Source organism: Salvelinus namaycush, chromosome 1, assembly GCF_016432855.1.
Source record: "Salvelinus namaycush isolate Seneca chromosome 1, SaNama_1.0, whole genome shotgun sequence".
In the NCBI taxonomy this organism is placed as follows: domain Eukaryota; kingdom Metazoa; phylum Chordata; class Actinopteri; order Salmoniformes; family Salmonidae; genus Salvelinus; species Salvelinus namaycush.
Genome location: NC_052307.1, coordinates 30653309 through 30673789, shown reverse-complemented (window position 1 = coordinate 30673789; position 20481 = coordinate 30653309). Strand labels below are relative to the sequence as shown.

Below are 20481 nucleotides of genomic sequence, written 5' to 3'. Positions count from 1 at the left end.
GGAGAACGGCAGTAAGGGACAGAAGAGAGGGGGCTATATTTACAAAATTAAGAGTGGGACACAGCCAGTTGAATAAGACCTTACATGTGATAGGAAAGCATCCAACAGGAAAATGTGAGTAGTGCCAGGAAACAGAGACAGTGGAGCATGTATTGATATAGTGTGGACATTATTGGAGGGAAAGAGAGAGGTTGAGATCTAGTATGAGAGAGAAGGGGATACAGAACATTTGTTTAAAGAGTATATTGAGTAGAACGTCATTAGATATAGTCTCAAATATTTTGTTATCTTTTTTAAGAGCAATGGGGCTGGCAGGTAGGATTTAGTTTCTCCCTGTCTCTGGCCAACACTCCAATTCAGTAGGTAGCGGTAATGCACCATAACGTTGGATGCCAACCGCCGATAAACCCCACCGAAGAAGAACGTATGTCTGCGCGCAGTCAGTCTGCTTACTGTTGATCACCAGAGGGCGCTGTGGCAAAATTAATGCACTCTACTCAAACGTCTATGGTAGTACACCAGGTCAAAGGTTACCAGTGGCAGTTTTTTTTGTTGCAACAACTAACGCAGTATCCAGATGTTTCAATCCTAAACCAAGCATAGAACAATGGATTGATACAAGAATCGGATTTCCCTCTATGGCGAAAATGAATGGCCACCCGAGACAGTAACGACCGAAGTATGACTATTATAAAATACACAGCCGGGTTTGATAGCTACCGGTAGCCAAGATAGCTAGCTAACTATCAGCTTCCAGTCAGCTGGGCAACGTCAATAGGCAAACATAATGTAAAAAGTGCCAGGCGTTGGCTCAGAATAGTCTGCATACCTGTGGTCAGAAACAAATGGGAGGGTTTAAACTTGCCATTCTTGTTTGCTAGCGAGGAAATATCGTTTTCATAAAGTCCCTTCCAGCGGCCACTGTTAAAACTATTCGGATATGACATTATTTGTATGAGATTGGTAGGCTATATAACAAAGTGAACTTCTATGTTGAACTTAAAGATTTAATGCATGAGGGATCCAGTGGACGCTTGCCCCAAACAAGATGAGGAGACTAGTGTCCCGGAAGAAGGCTCTAACCCTGGTGAAGGAGCTGGATGCATTCCCCAAGGTTCCAGAGAGCTATGTGGAAACCACAGCCAGTGGGGGAACAGGTGCGTTATTAACTAGCCAATGTAAATATGAATTGCAATTAAACTGTTCTTCAAATTATAGATTGGATACATTGTAAAATGGAAAATTAATGTATGCTATTAAGAGTAACCCAACACCTCGAGTCCATCAACAATGTCAACCGTAGTATAAGTGCAATGGACAAACAATAACATATACTGTAGGGCAAAGTTTAGAACAGAGCATCTAGGCCAACCCTAGTATAGTCATGTACCTGTTTTCTTATTTTAATCAATGAGTAGCCTACTCCAGTTGTAAACTTGGCCTTCTACATCACTCCTCCTTTGCTGTCTTTTCAGTGTCCCTGATAGCCTTCACAGCCATGGCTCTGCTGGCTTTCCTTGAGTTCTTTGTGTATCGAGACACGTGGATGCAGTATGAGTATGAAGTCGATAAAGACTTCTCCAGGTAAAAAACAACTCTCAGACCATGGTCATGTTCATTAGGCACCAAAGAGATTTTTTAAAGTGTTTTGCAGTGGAAAATTAAAGTGAATGTTAGTTGGTTCCTACCAGTTTCAGTCCATTTGCTTCCGTTTGGTGCCTAATGAACACAACCCAACAGTCTGGCATATCATTTTTGAGTTAGCTGGGCAACGTCAGCAGGAAAATACTTACTGTACAGCTCCAGGTGCACTATAGAGCTAACTAACACAATCTTCTCTCTTTTGCAGTAAATTAAGAATAAACATAGACATCACAGTTGCCATGAGGTGTCAATGTAAGTATTTACACTGTTTGAAGGTTGCTCTCACAATTTAGGCCTAGACATGGACATCTAGGATATAATGTGACTGTGTTTGTCGGCAGTAGAATTAACATTTCAGTAGTGTTGTATCAAGCCATTGACTGTAGGCTGCCCTTGTCTTCCATCATGTCATATTGATTGATTATATTATTCATTGATTTGCTGTTTGTCTGGGTGGCTGTATGTAGTTGTAGGTGCAGATGTCCTAGACTTGGCAGAGACCATGGTAGCTTCAGATGGCCTACATTATGAGCCAGTAAGTATGACTCTGTCTGGTACCTGCTATAGCAGCCTAACCAGGGTAGTCAGTTAGGAACAGTTAAGACACAATGACAACATGACAAGATGCAAGTGTGGTGAGAATTCAGGGTTCCATAAATTTCATCATATTATCTTTCCAGTGACAATGCCCTTAATATTTTTTCCCATGGTCACCTTGCAGGTCACCTTTGACCTCTCTCCTCAGCAAAGGCTGTGGCACAGGTAAGATATATCAGCCACAAGATATCTATGTCTCCTGACAGTATAAAAATGCACCACCAGAATGCATCTGCACAACTAAAATAGTAATGTTGCATACAGTGAAGCAAAAGATGAGATGATTGGCTACATGTGGCACATTTATACACATTTTAATAATGATGCATAATACCTGTCAAATAAACCTAGTAAAGTAAAGACAGTATGGTGGAGTGAAGGCTTTGACCATCTGTTATAACTTCTCACTCCTATATAGTGACTACCCTCTACAACACTCCCGTGTTTAACCTTTCCCTTGCTCACTCATCTCCCTTTCCTCCCCCTCTCCCCCAGAACTCTGCTGATGATCCAGGACCGCCTTAGGGAGGAACACTCGCTGCAGGATGTGATCTTCAAGACAGTCCTGAAAGGATCCCCCACCGCCCTGCCTCCCAGGTCTGGAAAAAACAATACAGCTTTGCTGTGACACAGTGTGTGTGTTTGAGTGAAGTTAGGTATTGAAGTAATTGATAAACTGTATTGAATGATTACGGTTATGTTATTGAAGTGACTCTCCCCCCCTCTTTTCTCCTTCGAGAGAGGACAGCCCCTCCCAGTCGCCTGCGGCCTGCAGGATACACGGCCATCTTTATGTCAACAAGGTGGCTGGCAACTTCCACATCACTGTGGGCAAGTAGGTCACCGCTCCTCTCTCTACAACTAACTTCTAGCTAGTGTGCCCTAATGAACACAATGAGTGTTTCCAGGTAGTCCCTCCCTGTTTGTCTGTTTTCTCCGTTGGGTGCCTAATGAACATGACCTAGATGTTTGACTCTGGAATGTGTGATGTTGAGTTATTATGCCCTATGTGGGAGGAGTCTCCGCAAGCTTGACCTTTTCACATCACATACAGGGCTATCCCACATCCTAGAGGCCACGCCCATCTAGCGGCCCTCGTCAGCCACGATAGTAAGTTTGTTTAGAGTTTAACTTCTATACATGATACATAAAAACGTCTTAAACAATTGTAAGTTATGATGGAACTATGTGATGTCTTCACAATTGAGTTAACACATTTAAACCTGACGATATCCATAGACCAGGAGTTAATGATTGTTCTGATTTGTTGTTGATTACAGCGTACAACTTCTCCCATCGCATCGACCACCTGTCGTTCGGAGAGGAGATCCCAGGAATCATCAACCCTCTGGACGGGACTGAGAAAGTCTGCACTGACCGTAAGTAAAAAGACATCACGTCGGTCCTGGGTTCAAATGTCATTCAAAATAATTCAAATACTTACGCCGTGCTTGATTGTTTCCATTGTAACAGGCAAGCTCAATAGAAAAGTTCCAAAAGTGCAATCCCCACACACCTGGCACTCCAGGCAATTATCAAAGCATTGGAAATATTTCAAATAGTATTTAAACCCAAGGCTTTATCACGTCACATCAAACAGGCTACATGACAGACTTCCTAAATGCACAGATCAGTCATGGGTTTTTGGGGGAAGTAGTTTGTCTGCCTCAACATGTTAGTTATGAAGAAGTTGTGACATTATATAGGAATTGTAACTTTGTAAATTTCATCCTTCATTAAAGAATATATCTTCATGTGTGGACTGTTTTTCTCTGATCCTCGTCAGATAATCAGATGTTTCAGTACTTCATCACCATAGTGCCCACCAAACTGAACACCTACCAGATCTCAGCAGACACAAACCAGTACTCTGTCACCGAAAGGGTAGGTCCAGGATGTGTGATTGTGTGTTTGTTTGAGTGTACAAGGTCTATGCTGTGTGTGTGTGTGTGGATGAACTGAAGGTGTGGGTGTATCGTCATCGTTTCACCCTGTTTGTGTAGGAGCGGGTGATCAACCACGCGGTGGGCAGCCACGGAGTATCTGGGATCTTTATGAAGTATGACATCAGCTCGTTGATGGTGAAAGTCACCGAGCAGCACATGCCCCTATGGAGGTTCCTCGTCAGGCTTTGTGGCATCATCGGAGGCATTTTCTCCACCACAGGTACCCACACACAGCTGGCCACAAGTGTACAACAAAAACATGTCTCTTATTGGACAAGTTCAGGTTAGTCCCTCCCTGTTTTGTCCCGTTTGCTTCCTAGGGAAAACACCCCAAGTATGTCCACCCGGGTCATTATCATTAGGGCACATTGTCGAAAAATGTTGTGCAATGGAAAAAGTCCAGGTAGTCCCTTCCTGTTTGTCTGTTTTCTGACGTTCAGTGCCTAATGAACTCGACCCTGATTTACTACACACCTAACAGGACCCATACCTATCCAAAGCCCTTTAGGCAAAAAAAATCACAGAGCACTAGTTGTAAAAATCATTCTTATCATTTTGTGACGTCTAAAGGCATCTGCATGCTTCCCAGCCTAAACAGTTCGGGAGAGTTAGCGCATACAGTACCAGTCAAAGGTTTGGACACACCTGCTCATTCAAGGGCTCATTATGTTGACTATTTTCTACATTGTAGCATATAGTGAAGACATCAAAACTATGAAATCATGTAGTAACCAAAAAAGTGTTAAACAAATCAAAATAGTTTATATTTGAGATTCTTCAAAGTAGCAACCCTTTGCCTTGATGACAGCTTTGCACACTCTTGGCATTATCTCAACCAGCTTCATGAGGTAGTCACCTGGAATGCATTTCAATTAACAGGTGTGCCTTGTTAAAAATTCATTTGTGGGATTTCTTTCCTCCTTAATGTGTTTGAGCCAATCAGTTGTGTTGTGACAAGGTAGGGGTGGTATACAGAAGATAGCCCTATTTGGTTAAAGACCAAGTCCATATTATGTCAAGAACAGCTCAAATAAGCAAAGAGAAACAACAATCCATCATTACTTTAAGACATGAAGGTCAGTCAATCTGGAAAATTTCAAGGACTTTGAACGTTTCTTCAAGTGCAGTCGCAAAAACCATCAAGCGCTATGATGAAACTGTCTCTCATGAGGACCGCCACAGGAATGGAAGACCCAGAGTTACCTCTGCTACAGAGGATAAGTTCATTAGAGTTAACTGCACCTCAGCTTGCAGCCTAAAATAAATGCTTCGGAGTTCAAGTAAGACATTAACATCAACTATTCAGAGGAGACTGCATGAATCAGGCCTTCATGGTCCAATTGCTGCAAAGAAACCACCCACTAAAGGACACCAATAATAAGAGACTTGCTTGGGCTAAGAAACACGAGCAATGGATATTAGACCGGTGGAAATCTGTCCTTTGGTCTGATGAGTCCAAATTTGAGATTTTTGGTTCCAATCGCTGTCTTTGTGAGACGCAGAGTAGGTGAATGGATGATCTCCGCATGTGTGGTTTCCTCCCGTGAAGCATGTAGGAGGAGGTGTGGAGGTGCTTTGCTGCTGATTTTAATATTTTTTTTAAATTCAAGGCACACTTAACCAGCATGGCTACCACAGCATTCTGCAGCGATACGCCATTACATCTGATTTGCGCTTAGTGGGACTATCATTTGTTTTTCAACAGGACATGACCCAACACACCTCCAGGCTGTGTAAGGGCTATTTGACCAAGAAGGAGAGTGATGGAGTGCTCTATCAGATGACCTGGCCTCCACAATCACCCGACCTCAATCCAATTGAGATGGTTTGGAATGATTTGGACCGCAGAGTGAAGGAAAAGCAGCCAACAAGTGCTCAGCATATGTGGGAACTCCTTCAAGACTGTTGGAAAAGCATTCCTCATGAAGCTAGTTGAGAGAATGCCAAGAGTGTGCAGAGCTCAAGGCAAAAGGTGGCTACTTTGAAGAATTTAAAATAATTTTTGATTTGTTTAACACTTTATGGGTTTCTGCATGATTCCATAGTTTTGATGTCTTCACTATTATTCTACAATGTAGAAAATAGTTTTTTTTTAAAGACAAACCCTTGAATGAGTAGGTGTGTCAACTTTTGACTAGTACCGTATATTATCACAACTTTATTGTTTGTTTTGGACTTAGAGAAATGTTTTTTTTGGGGGGGGGCTGTCGCACACAAAAAAAATCTCCAGACAAGCCGAAGTCTACGCCCCTTTGTCGGTGAATGGTCGAAATAAAGTCTGTCATTTAACAAGAGACGACTCGTTTTCATGCACATTTTTTAATTGAGTAATACTGCACCAAACATCTTAGATGTAAAATTGTGTAACTAACATCTCTGCAAAAACGCCAAAATGAATGAGATTTGAGTTAGATTAATTCGGACTCTTTTGAGCAAGTTTATGCTGGCTACGGCGTCTCAAAATGGAAAAACAGTACTATTGCCAATTTTCTACTTGTTTTTCAAGTGAATGTATTTTTAAGGGTGTATGCAAGTACACTCGTTCGAACTCGGCTAGGCACCAGCCGAACTGATTCATTTGGAAGCCTTAAGACTGTCTCTGTCCTCTCCACACAGGTATGATCCATGGAATGGTGGGCTTCTTGGTGGACGTTGTCTGCTGTCGCTTCAAACTAGGAGTCTACAAACCCCGGGAGGTAAGTCAACACATGAAGTCAAACACACTTGTCACAAGCTTGTTGATTCCACAGATGTAAAGTAGATGCATGTCAATTTCTTTAAAAAATGTAAATGTATACAGGAAGCAGCATAGGATACCCTCAACATTAAGTATTTTGATCAATATCTGAATTGGACAGTAGTCAGCGTTGGTTTTTCCTTTTCTCATCGCATGCTGCACTACTGCTTATTTAATTTGAAAATACATCAAAATAAACGTAAACTTGAAGGGGTGGTTTACCGGACAGAGATTAAAGCACGTTTGTTGAAAGTGCTTTTTAGTCCAGGACTAGGCTTAATCTGTTTCCGGAAAACTGCACCTAAGTGTCCCATTTTTTTTTTATACACTTAACAAAAATATAAACGTAAAGTATAAATGTACTCCTAATTCATGACCTGAATTAAAAGATCCCAGCAATTTTCCTTACTCAAATTTGTTTACATCCTTGTTAGTGAGAATCCATCCGCCTGACAGGTGTGGCATATCAAGCTGATTAAACAGCATGATTATTACACAAACCACTCTAAAATGTGCAGTTTTGTCACATCACACAATGTCACAGATGTCTCAAGTTGAGGGAGCATGCAATTGGCATACTGACTGCAGAAATATCCACCAGAGCTGTTTCTAGAGAATTTAATGTTAATTTCTCTACCATAAGCCGCCTCCGTTTTTTAGAGAATTTGGTTAGTACGTCCAACCGGCCTCACAACCGCAAACCTCATATAACAACGCCAGCTCAGAACCTCCACATCCAGTTTCTTCACCTGTGGAATCATCTGAGACCAGACACCCTGATAAAATTGTGGGTTTGCACAAACTGTCACATCTGCTTGCTTGTCGTACTCATCGGGGTCTTGCCCTGACTGCAGTTCTACGTCGTAACCGACTTCAGTGGGCAAATGCTTACCTTCGATGGCCACTGGCACGCTAGAGAAGTCTGCTATTCACAGATGAATCCTCTACCTGGCAGACAGCATGTATGGCGTTGTGTGGGCGAACGCCTTCTTTATGTCAACGTTGTAAACAGAGTGCCTCATGGTGGCGGTGGGGTTATGGTATAGGCAGGCATAAGCTACAGACAATGAACACAATTGCATTTTATTGACGGACATTTTAATGCACAGAGATACCGTGATAAGATCCTGAGGCCCATCGTCGGGCCATTCATCCGCCGCCATCGCCTCATGTTTCAGCATGATAATGCACGGCCCCATTTTGCAAGGATCGGTACACAATTCCTGGAAGCTGAAAATGGCCCAGTTCTTCCATGGCCTGCATACTCACCAGACATGTCACCCATTGAGCATGATTGGCATGCTCTGGATCGACGTATGACAGTGTGTTCCAGTTCCCGCCAATATCCAGCAACTTCGCACAGCCATTGAAGAGAAGTGGGACAACATTCCACAGGCCACAAATTGACAGCCTGATCAACTCGAAGATGTTGTGTTGCATGTCGCAGAGGGTGGTCCCACCAGATACTGACTGGTTTTCTGATCCACTAACCTACTTTTTTAAGGTATCGGTGACCAAGGGCTGTTGCAGTGACTGTATTACCATCATGAAGGCAGTCAAATTCCACATGACCGTTTAGTCACCTCCAAGCTCTGATGCTGCTACTGGTCATTAGTAGCCTACCAGACATGCTAACTGCCTGGTACTCAGCACTCTATTGTCCCTCTAATCACTCTGACATCAATGCAAATGAGTTTGAAAATCTAATCAAGCACTTCATTAGAGCTCATGTTGCACTACATTTACATTACATTTAAGTCATTTAGCAGACGCTCTTATCCAGAGCGACTTACAAATTGGAAAGTTCATACATATTCATCCTGGTCCCCCCGTGGGAATTGAACCCTGGTCCCCCCGTGGGAATTGAACCCACAACCCTGGCGTTGCAAGCGCCATGCTCTACCAACTGAGCCACACGGGACCATACGGCACTACATTTCTATAGGCTATGCAACTGCGGGAGAAATCGGAGTGACGGCCGTTAATAAAAATAGGATCCCATCAGCTTTCAATAGGCTAGGCCTAGTATATGTATTTCTCAACTTTCCTAATATTAAGCACATTGCTTATCTTTACAACAGGAGTATAGCCTACCTGGCTGGAATGGGAATAAACCACAGGGAACAGCGTCCTCCATTTGCTATTTAAGTGCATAGATGACATGTGTTTTTTTCCCGCTGCCCCTATTTCGAGACAGGTGCATGATAATGGTCAATTTTAAATCAAAACAAATGTCACACATATTATTTAGTACATGTAAAGACAAGATTAAATCAAGAAGAGTCTGATGGGTGAATATATTAGCCGATCACTTGTGAATTATATATTATCACTTGTGAAGGATGCCCAGCATAAGAAACAATGCCTTTTTTTGCAACTTGTTCAATCATATTCGCACACCTCATGTAGCCTAGCCCATAGGCCTATATGTTTTAATAAGGTTTGTATCACAGCTAAGGTGGCCAAATAACTTCTTAAAATGAAGCACATTAATCCGATTTACAAGGGGTGTAGAGCCTAACTGGCATATATAAGCAGTGTGTGCGTTTCAAGTTTGGGGAAGATGATTGTCACCATAGAAATGCACCTTTATAATAAAAGCGTTACATGCTTAATTGCATTTGTGATCACTTTTGATGATGGTGGTTTCCGTTAATGGAACATTCGTGCTTATAGCCTACTACCATGTGCGCATTGTTGCGCTTATAATGTGAAGAAATAATAGTTTATCAACATTTTAAGATAAACGTTCTGATCTGTTGCGTCAGCCACATTGAATAAAAATGTTTTTTGATGCTAGTGGTTGTATTAATCTGGGATCTATCGCATCCCACAACTGTCCCAGACTGTTTGGGATATGTATTTCTCACACAGAATAGAATAAGTCAACTTGTGTACTATGGGGATAGTAGATTGACATAGGCTAGTGCTGTTGGTTAGGCCTACTCATCTTGTTGGCTGACAAAGTAAATGGACAGTTCATCCAATATCTTCAATATGCACCTCGGAATTGGATAAGGACTTGCGTCCCGGATGTCTGTCTTAACTAGTAGCCTGTGAGAAAGACGCGTTAGATTGCGCAGCACACTCAAGGAGAAAGGCACAACGCAGCACTCCGGGCCGCAAAAGGAATGGATTGCTGAGGCATTATCAAGTGCTTGTCAAATTATGAACGAGAGACTATTGGAGTGTGTACAGCCTGCGCAAAAAACAAAGCAGAGCTCATGCCTTTCAAGTGACTTTCAAATCATCATTAGTCTCATCATGCAGCCTTACAATGTATTAAAAATCAAAACAGTCCTTATGTAGAACTAAAGTTACATTTATAACTCTAAATTAAGCATATAGGAGTACCTACAGTTGAAGTCGGAAGTTTACACACACCTTAGCCAAATACATTTAAACTCAGTTTTAAACTGACATTTAATCCTAGTAAAAATTCCCTGTCTTAGTTCAGTTAGGATCACCACTTTATTTTAAGAATGTGAAATGTCAGAGTAATAATAGAGTGATTTATTTCAGCTTTTATTTCTTTCATCATTCCCAGTGGGTCAGAAGTTTACATACACTCAATTAGTATTTGGTAGCATTGCCTTTAAATTGTTTAACTTGGGTCAAACGTTTCGGGTAGCCTTCCACAAGCTTCCCACAATAAGTTGGGTGAATTTTGGCCCATTCCTCCTGACTGAGCTGGTGTAACTGAGTCAGGTTTGTAGTCCTCCTTGCTCGCACACGCTTTTTCAGTTCTGCCCACAAATGTTCGATAGGATTGAGGTCCGGCTTTGTGATGGCCACTCCAATACCTTGACTTTGTTGTCCTTAAGCAATTTTGCCACAACTTTGGAAGTATGCTTGAGGTCATTGTCCATTTGGAAGACCCATTTGCGACCGAGCTGTAACTTCCTGACTGATGTCTTGAGATGTTGCTTCAATATATCGACATAATTTTAATTCCTCGTGATGCCATCTATTTTGTGAAGTGCACCAGTCCCTCCTGCCGCAAAGCACTCCCACAACATGATGCTGCCACCCTTGTGCTTCACGGTTGGGACGGTGTTCTTTGAATTGCAAGCCTCATCAGACCAGAGGACATTTCTCCAAAAAGTACGATCGTTGTCCCCATGTGCAGTTGCAAACCGTAGTCTGGCTTTTTTATGGCGGTTTTGGAACAGTGGCGGCTTCCTTGCTGAGCGGCCTTTCAGGTTATGTTGATATAGGACTTGTTTTACTGTGGATATAGATACTTTTGCACTTGTTCCTCCAGCATCTTCACAAGGTCCTTTGCTGTTGTTCTGGGATTGATTTGCACTTTTCGCACCACAGTACGCTCATCTCTAGGAGACAGAACGCGTCTCCTTCCTGAGCGGTATGACGGCTGAGTGGTCCCATGGTGTTTATACTTGCGTACTATTGTTTGTACAGACGAACGTGGTACCTTCAGGCGTTTGGAAATTGCTCCCAAGGATGAACCAGACTTGTGTAGGTCTACAATTTGTTTTATAAGGTCTTTGCTGGTTTCTTTTGATTTTCCCATGATGTCAAACAAAGAGGCACTGAGTTTGAAGGTAGGCCTTGAAATACATCCACAGGTACACCTCCAATTGACTCAAATGATGTCAATTAGCCTATCAGAATCTTCTAAAGCCATGACACAATTTTCTGGAATTTTCCAAGCTGTTTAAAGGCACAGTCAACTTAGTGTATGTAAACTTCTGACCCACTGGAATTGTGATACAGTGAAATAATCTGTCTGTAAACAATTGTTGGAAAAATTACTTGTGTCATGCACAAAGTAGATGTTCTAACCAACTTGCCAAAACTATAGTTTGTTAAGAAATTTGTGGAGTGGTTGAAAAAACGAGTTTTAATGACTCCAACCTAAAAATATGTAAACTTCTGACTTCAAATGTATTTCTTGTTAACCGCTCAACACAGAATAAGCCTCATGTGCCCACTCACTCAAATGGTTGAGAAAATATTTATATTTTATTCAGCATTGTTCAATTGTATTCTTCATACTAGAAAATAATGCCATGAAATTATAACCAAATCTTGTCTGCTAAATGAACTAGTGTAACCCACAGCCACACCAGGACCTAACATGACAACTCAGAGTAGGCTATTCTTTTCTTCAGAAATAGACTACGTTTTCTTCATATCATGCTTCTTTAGACCTGTTTAAAATAAATAATGGATTTATTTTGGAGGTGTAGGCTATATTACATGGACTTTTTAAAATGGCTTGTAGGCTGTGTTTGTTAATTATTGGTAAATTACCGTTATTTGGTTGACAATCACCAGCTGACAAAATTTCATGACTGCCACAGCCGTACCAACAGATACATATCTGTATTCCCAATCATAGATTAGGGCCTAATGAATTTATTTCAAATGACCGATTTCCTTATATGAACTGTAATTCAGTAAAATCTTTGAAATTGTTATATGTTGCATTTATATTTTAGTTCAGTGTACTTTAATGTTCTCCCTCTCTCATTCTCAGATGGGCCTGCTGGACGACCATGTAAAAAACGAAGCCCCGGCCCCACCCCTGGAAGCTACAGAAAACCACACCCACTGACAGAACTCTCTAGGGCAGGGATCATCAACTAGATCAGGGATCTCCAACCCTGTTCCTTGAGAGCTATCCTCCTGTAGGTTTTCGCTCCAACCCCAGTTAACTGATCTGGTTCAGCTTTTCAACAACTAATTATTAAGAATCAGGTGCGCTAGATTAGGGTTGGAGCAAAAACCTACAGGAAGGTTTTTTTTTCTTTTTTTTTCTTGAGCGGACGGTCATGTGGCGGGAACATAATTGCAAATTGACCTGAATAATAATCATTTTAAACCTTGCTTACATTTGTCTACGATCACATATCTCTCTATAATGCGTGGGAATACTTTGGAACCAATTTTTTTCCAAATTAAAATGACTTGCAGCTGATTTTCTGGTGTTCTTACAGTCATTTTGTCCAACAATAAAATATTATTGGGGGAGGGGGACAAATAAAATCCCTCGTGTGAAATGGATGCCAAGAAAGCCAGGCTTCCCCCACCAAAAAAATACCAATAAAAAAAAGAAAATAAATAATTGTCTGTTTCATAATTTTCCTTCTCGATGAGAAAGCGAAACAGCGCCCCTCTGTCTCTAAGTGTCGGCCGTCTATCTGATACTGTCTGGTCCAAACCTGATGATCATTGAAAGGCTGGTAATGGCTCACATTAACACCATTATCCCAGAAACCCTAGACCCACTCCAATTTGGATACCGCCCAAACAGATCCACAGATGATGCAATCTCTATTGCATTCCACACTGCCCTTTCCCACCTGGACAAAAGGAACACCTACGTGAGAATGCTATTCATTGACTAGAGCTCAGCGTTCAATACCATAGTACCCTCAAAGCTCATCAATAAGCTAAGGATCCTGAGACTAAACACTTCCCTCTGCAACTGGATCCTGGACTTCCTGACGGGCCGCCCCCAAGTGGTGAGGTTAGGTAGCAACACATCCGCCACGCTGATCTTCAATACGGGGGCCCCCTCAGGGGTGTGTGCTCATTCCCCTCCTGTACTCCCTTTTCACCCATGACTGCATGGCCAAGCATAACTCCAACCCCGTCATTAAGTTTTTCCGACAACACAACAGTGGTAGGCCTGATCACTGACAACGACGAGACAGCCTATAGGGAGGAGGTCAGAGACCTGGCCGGGTAGTGCCAGAATAACAACCTATCCCTCAACATAATCAAGACAAAGGAGATGATTGAACTACAGGAAAAGGAGGACCGAGCACGCCCCCATTCTCATCGAAGGGACTGTAGAGGAGCAGGTTGAGAGCTTCAACTTCCTTGGTGTCTACATCACCAACAAACTAGAATGGTCTAAACACACCAAGACAGTCGTGAAGAGGGCACGACAAAGCCTATTCCCCCTCAGGAAACTTAAAAGATTTGGCATGGGTCCTCAGATCCTCAAAAGGTTCTACAGCTGCAACATCGAGAGAATCCTGACTGGTTGCATCACTGCCTGGTACGGCAACTGCTCGGCCTCCGACCGCAAGGTACTACAGAGGGTAGTGCGTACGGCCCAGTACATCACTGGGGCTAAGCTGCCTGCCATCCAGGACCTCTACATCAGGCGGTGTCAGAGGAAGGCTAAAAAAATTGTCAACGACCCCAGCCCCCCCCAGTTATAGAATGTTCTCTCTACTACCGCATGGCAAGCGGTAGCGGAGCGCCAAGTCTAGGACCAAAAGACTTCTCAACAGTTTTTACCCTCAAGCCATAAGAGTCCTGAACAAGTAATCAAATGGCTACCCGGACTATTTGCATTGTCCTGCCCCCCCAAACCCTGCTGCTACTCTGTTTATCATATATGCATAGTCACTTTAACCATACCTACATGTACATACTACCTCAATTAGTGTTATCTATTGTTCACCTAATACCTTTTTTAAAAACTTAATCGCACTGTTGGTTAGGGCCTGTAAGTAATCATTTCACTGTAAGGTCTACACCTGTTCGGTGCACGTGACAAACTTTGATTTGACCATGATGGTAAGCACCCTGAAACCTGCCGTGACTGCCTCCTGTGACCAGACTCTACTGTCGTGTCGACCTCTGAGGGAGAGACCAGAAGCAGATACATCGTTCTACTCAGTAAGTCAAATGATTAGCTTTGTCCATGTTTTATAGTATCATCACTAATCCCACCAATCTCTCCAGTCAGACTTAAAAAAAAGACATTGATAGTTCAGTTAACCCACCCTCTCTCTCTCTCAGCGAGGACTGAGAGATTAGAAGCCTCATAACTGGAGACCTTTAAGAAACAGGCAGTGTCTCAACTTCCTCCCACAATACCACTTTGGGGACCTGGGTATGATATAGTTAATATACACTGCTCAAAAAAATAAAGGGAACACTTAAACAACACAATGTAACTCCAAGTCAATCACACTTCTGTGAAATCAAACTGTCCACTTAGGAAGCAACACTGATTGACAATAACTTTCACATGCTGTTGTGCAAATGGAATAGACAAAAGGTGGAAATTATAGGCAATTAGCAAGACACCCCCAATAAAGGAGTGGTTCTGCAGGTGGTGACCACAGACCACTTCTCAGTTCCTATGCTTCCTGGCTGATGTTTTGGTCACTTTTGAATGTTGGCGGTGCTTTCACTCTAGTGGTAGCATGAGACGGAGTCTACAACCCACACAAGTGGCTCAGGTAGTGCAGCTCATCCAGGATGGCACATCAATGCGAGCTGTGGCAAGAAGGTTTGCTGTGTCTGTCAGCGTAGTGTCCAGAGCATGGAGGCGCTACCAGGAGACAGGCCAGTACATCAGGAGACGTGGAGGAGGCCGTAGGAGGGCAACAACCCAGCAGCAGGACCGCTACCTCCGCCTTTGTGCAAGGAGGAGCACTGCCAGAGCCCTGCAAAATGACCTCCAGCAGACCACAAATGTGCATGTGTCTGCTCAAACGGTCAGAAACAGACTCCATGAGGGTGGTATGAGGGCCCGACGTCCACAGGTGGGGGTTGTGCTTACAGCCCAACACCGTGCAGGACGTTTGGCATTTGCCAGAGAACACCAAGATTGGCAAATTCGCCACTGGCGCCCTGTGCTCTTCACAGATTAAAGCAGGTTCACACTGAGCACATGTGACAGACGTGACAGAGTCTGGAGACGCCGTGGAGAACGTTCTGCTGCCTGCAACATCCTCCAGCATGACCGGTTTGGCGGTGGGTCAGTCATGGTGTGGGGTGGCATTTCTTTGTGGGGCCGCACAGCCCTCCATGTGCTCGCCAGAGGTAGCCTGACTGCCATTAGGTACCGAGATGAGATCCTCAGACCCCTTGTGAGACCATATGCTGACACATGCACATTTGTGGCCTGCTGGAGGTCATTTTGCAGGGCTCTGGCAGTGCTCCTCCTTGCACAAAGGCGGAGGTAGCGGTCCTGCTGCTGGGTTGTTGCCCTCCTACGGCCTCCTCCACGTCTCCTGATGTACTGGCCTGTCTCCTGGTAGCGCCTCCATGCTCTGGACACTACGCTGACAGACACAGCAAACCTTCTTGCCACAGCTCGCATTGATGTGCCATCCTGGATGAGCTGCACTACCTGAGCCACTTGTGTGGGTTGTAGACTCCGTCTCATGCTACCACTAGAGTGAAAGCACCGCCAGCATTCAAAAGTGACCAAAACATCAGCCAGGAAGCATCGGAACTGAGAAGTGGTCTGTGGTCACCACCTGCAGAACCACTCCTTTATTGGGGGTGTCTTGCTAATTGCCTATAATTTCCACCTTTTGTCTATTCCATTTGCACAACAGCATGTGCAATTTATTGTCAATCAGTGTTGCTTCCTAAGTGGACAGTTTGATTTCACAGAAGTGTGATTGACTTGGAGGTACATTGTGTTGTTTAAGTGTTCCCTTTATTTTTTTGAGCAGTGTACTTCTCTCATCTTTTACCATCTAATGAAACATAACTCTCCTAAAACTGAATGAGTTATTTCGTACTGAGAGAGCATTCACTCCTGTAAATATCTTCTCTGTTCCAGATCTGTGTCCTGATGACTAAAGGAAATGAGACAACAGGCTTAAGTCTAAGCCACCTGATCAACAGAATCACCCATCACTGGGACTGTTCTAACCTTCGTAACGTGTTGAATTGTGTTACAGTATATTCAATTATTTTACTGTACAATGCATTTGGTTACTTGATACTTATTATTACTAAACATTGTTACTGTATGTAATTTAGCTTTTAAAAAGTTCTACAATTAATTCAAGTCTTAAACAGTAACTTGTATGTGTTTCATGACAACTGTTTATGGTGAATGAGAGACACCATCAAAATATGACCCTTCAGAGTTCCATGTAGCCTACCTATCAGAAATCATGTACTTCATGCTTAGCTGTTCAACTTAATAGACAGCCATATCAAGGTCGATATGTCTTACTGAAATTGAAAATAAATTGAAACTGGACGAAATAGATATTTGTTTACTTGCTACCTGTTTCAGTATTTCATTCAAAGTTTCCATGTAGCCCTCACCCTGAATTAGTTTATTGGTTCCTAGTGGTCAGCACATTTGTCTCATTTGGCATAAAAATGTGACAAAGCTAGGGCACAACAAAACATTTAAAAGAGAAGCTCTTTTGTTTTGGGACCAAGGCAGTTGGTTGCCAGGTAACTCAAGAGAAAGTGTAAGACCCCCTCGTGTGCACAGCAACCAAACCAAGGGCTGCATCCCTCTTCATCCTGCAACGTTGTTTTTACTGTAGTCCTATTCCAAACCAGACACAATGTACATGCTATTGATCATTTCATTATTTAGCTTGTTGCTACATGTAACAAAACGTCCTTCAAACGAAAGCAATTGAGGCCCTTTTCACCATAATGTGGATGTTATCATTTAGCTGGTATCCAGGCTGTCCGTTTGAATTCATTCAAGGACAATAGTCCCAAACAGAAGCTTCTATTTAGAGTGCTAGCTAATAGATGGTGTCTACTCAGTCAGGGAGGGGACATCCATTCAGAGTTATATAAGACAAGTCTGGCAATGAATGCTGATTTAGCCCTCCATTTACCCATTCAAGCATTGAAGCATGTTGAAAGCCTCCCCTCTTACTCCTCCACATTGCCCCTTATGCAACAGTGTTTTTGTCTAAGCCTCCGGGAGGCATATGCCCCAGCAGTAGAGGTGTTCTGCTCTAGCTGTACTGTACGATCGTCCTCAGTGTCTCTGCTCTACCTCTCTCTATGGCTGTTCAGCTGGTTGTAGCTCTCCTGGCTCTAGCCTCTCTGAGTGCTGCATCTGCACCGGACTGTAAAGAACTGGTCAAACCCCTGGTACTGGAGGACCATACCGAGGTAAGTTGTGATCATAATACTAAATATTATAATTTGGACCTAATGAATACGTCTCAGATGACACTCTACTCCCTAACCGGCAAACCTACTATGGACAGTGACAGATGCTGTGAAGTATTTATTAGGATCTGCAATTTACTCTTCCTGGGGTTTCCAAAACAGGAAACACAAATAAAAGAAATAATATATAGCACATTTACATTACAATTTAACCATTCAGCAGACGCTCCCATCCAGAGCCACCCACAGCTAGTTCATTCGTCTTAAGATGGTGAGACAAGCACATACCACAGTCATATCCCAATCACGTATCACATACATAATGCAATACAATACAAAATGCATATAAATGTCTGTCTTTCACAGTTCCCGTCGTGATGTAAGGTGTTCTTTTATCTGTTCTTTAAGTCTGGTTTTGTTGCTAGCTTGAGTTACCTGCTGTGGCAGAGTTCCATGTAGTCATGGCTCTATTTAATACTGTGTGTTTCCCAGCCTCTGTTCTGGACCTGGGGACTGTGAAGAGACCTCTGGTTGCATGTCTTGTGTTGTACCGATGAGTTTCCGAACTGTGTGCCAACTGCTTCAACAGACCGTTTGGTACCTTCAACACCTCGCACAAAGACCAATAGTGATGCAGTCAATCTCTCCTCAACTTTGAGCCAGGAGAGATTGACATGCATGTCATTCGTACTCCGTGTACATCTAAGTGCAATATGTACTGCTCTGTTTTGCACCAACTGCAATTTGCCTAATTCCTTCTTTGCTGCACCTGACCGCACAACTGGATAGTAGTGGAGGTGTGACAAAACTAGGGTCTGGTTGACTGAGATAGAGAAAGCAGAGCAACGCCTTATCATAGACAGACCTCATCCCATTTTAGTAACCGTTAAGTCATAATTATGTTTTGACCATCCTAGCTTGCCATCTAGGTTGACACCCAGCAGTTGTCTCCTCAACTTGCTCAATAGCCACATTCAATAATAGATCTAGATGAGGATTAGTTGTGAGTGATTTAATCCCAAAAATTATGCTTTTAGTTTGAGATGTTTAGCACCATCTTATTGCTAGTTACCCATTCTAAAACTTAAGTTATTTTACTGTTGCAGCCGACGTGTATACTGTTGAGTTGTCAGAGTACATAGACACATAAGCTTTATTCAAGGAAGGTCATTAGTAAACACCGAAAACAATAAATGGTCCAAGCCGGCGGCCCTGTGGTACTCCACACTCAACCGAATTTGCATAAAAAGGTTTCCAATAAAGAAAACCCTGTGTCTTTTATTGGATAGGTAACTGTACATCCATGATAAGGCAGGGGATGTTAATCCATAACGCCTACACATTTCTTTTACTATACTACACTTGTGTTTCTTCCAACTTCAAATGGTCCAAATTGGTATAGGATGAGGCAATTAGATGGTATGAAACTCATGTGTTTTTCCTTGTCTGTGACTGGCAGCTCTATGGCAAATGGGTGTATGTGATGGGGTCTGCGGATCATTTATTCTTCCAAAATGCTTTGGGGACTCTGAAAAGCTCCTGGATAGACCTGTCGGCTACATCGGACCATAAAGTAGTCACCCTAAGATGGGGAGACCGCATGTAAGTCTGGCTATATTGTGGATATGAATGCAGACTTTAGTGAATGTCATAGTAGTTTGGAATGGGCTTTATTAAATATCAGGAAATTATGTGCAATGGTAGACATTTAATTTCACCTTTCTCTGAAAGCAAAGACACTGTTTCAAGTGGCACCTAAGCAATGAATCATACAACATGCTAACACGTTTTTCAAAATGTTCCATCAGTGATGGCAAATGCGTCGTGGGTACAACACATGCTACCATCTCCGGCACCACTTCCACAGTACACAGTAAGTGACCTGTGCTCTACTAGCCTGGTTGCCATATCTGTCTTTGCTTTAGCCAACACCCTCTGGCATTTTTATGCCAAATAGGACATCGGCAAAGGAGCAAGTTGGCTGAAGCAGAAACAATCTGGCAACCTGGCTAGTGCTCTACATCTGAGGGATGAAAACATTTAGCTGCTCAATAAGAGAGGGCCTTTATCCACTTAACTATTATTGTGTATATTGCCATGTTATGTCTTCCCTGTATGTCATCGTATGCCTGTAAAGATAAATAACAAATAAAATGTACTCTTACTGTATTTTATAGTCCGGTATTTTTTACTTGGAAATTACATGGTAATCATGTAGCAATAGTAATAATAATTACATTTTATTTTCTTTGGTAGTCACTGAAACAAGCACCAAAAAGTAACCTGCCAAGTGTGTTGAATGTGTGCTGAAGCAGGACAGAAAAAAAATCGTTACCAAATGTCCTAATCATAATGGATTAGGCATTTATTTTATTTTGTGGATCCACAGTTCATTTGTCTGAACACAAAGGCCAGTACCTGGAAACCTGCCCTGACTGCCTGCTTTGGTCAGACACATCTCGTAATGGAGATGTCACTGGCAGATACCTGCTCCTGTTCAGTAAGTCCAATCAATCAATTGATTTGTGTAAGTCCATCCCCAAAATTGTCTGGACCCATCTGGATGTGCTTTAACCAATTCCTAACTGCTGGTTCAGTGTCATGACAACGATGGTCAGAGGAGTTGGCTTAAGCACATACAGATCTGGGATCAGGCTAACCCCACTTATTGAC

The 20481-nt window shown here is 42.7% G+C and overlaps 1 protein-coding gene across 1 annotated transcript; it reads left to right on the top strand.

Annotated features, from left to right (window-relative positions):
* Positions 1-514: 514 nt before the first annotated feature.
* On the top strand, positions 515-12868 carry ergic2 (ERGIC and golgi 2). Its single transcript, XM_039002643.1, has 14 exons — positions 515-679; positions 1006-1157; positions 1476-1584; positions 1850-1896; positions 2112-2179; positions 2366-2406; positions 2737-2838; positions 2981-3076; positions 3296-3351; positions 3522-3620; positions 4028-4125; positions 4245-4407; positions 6804-6883; positions 12428-12868. The coding sequence occupies exons 2-14, from the start codon at positions 1049-1051 to the stop codon at positions 12503-12505; spliced, it is 1146 nt and encodes a 381-aa protein (XP_038858571.1). The 5' UTR covers positions 515-679; positions 1006-1048; the 3' UTR covers positions 12506-12868.
* The last annotated feature ends 7613 nt before the right edge of the window (positions 12869-20481 follow it).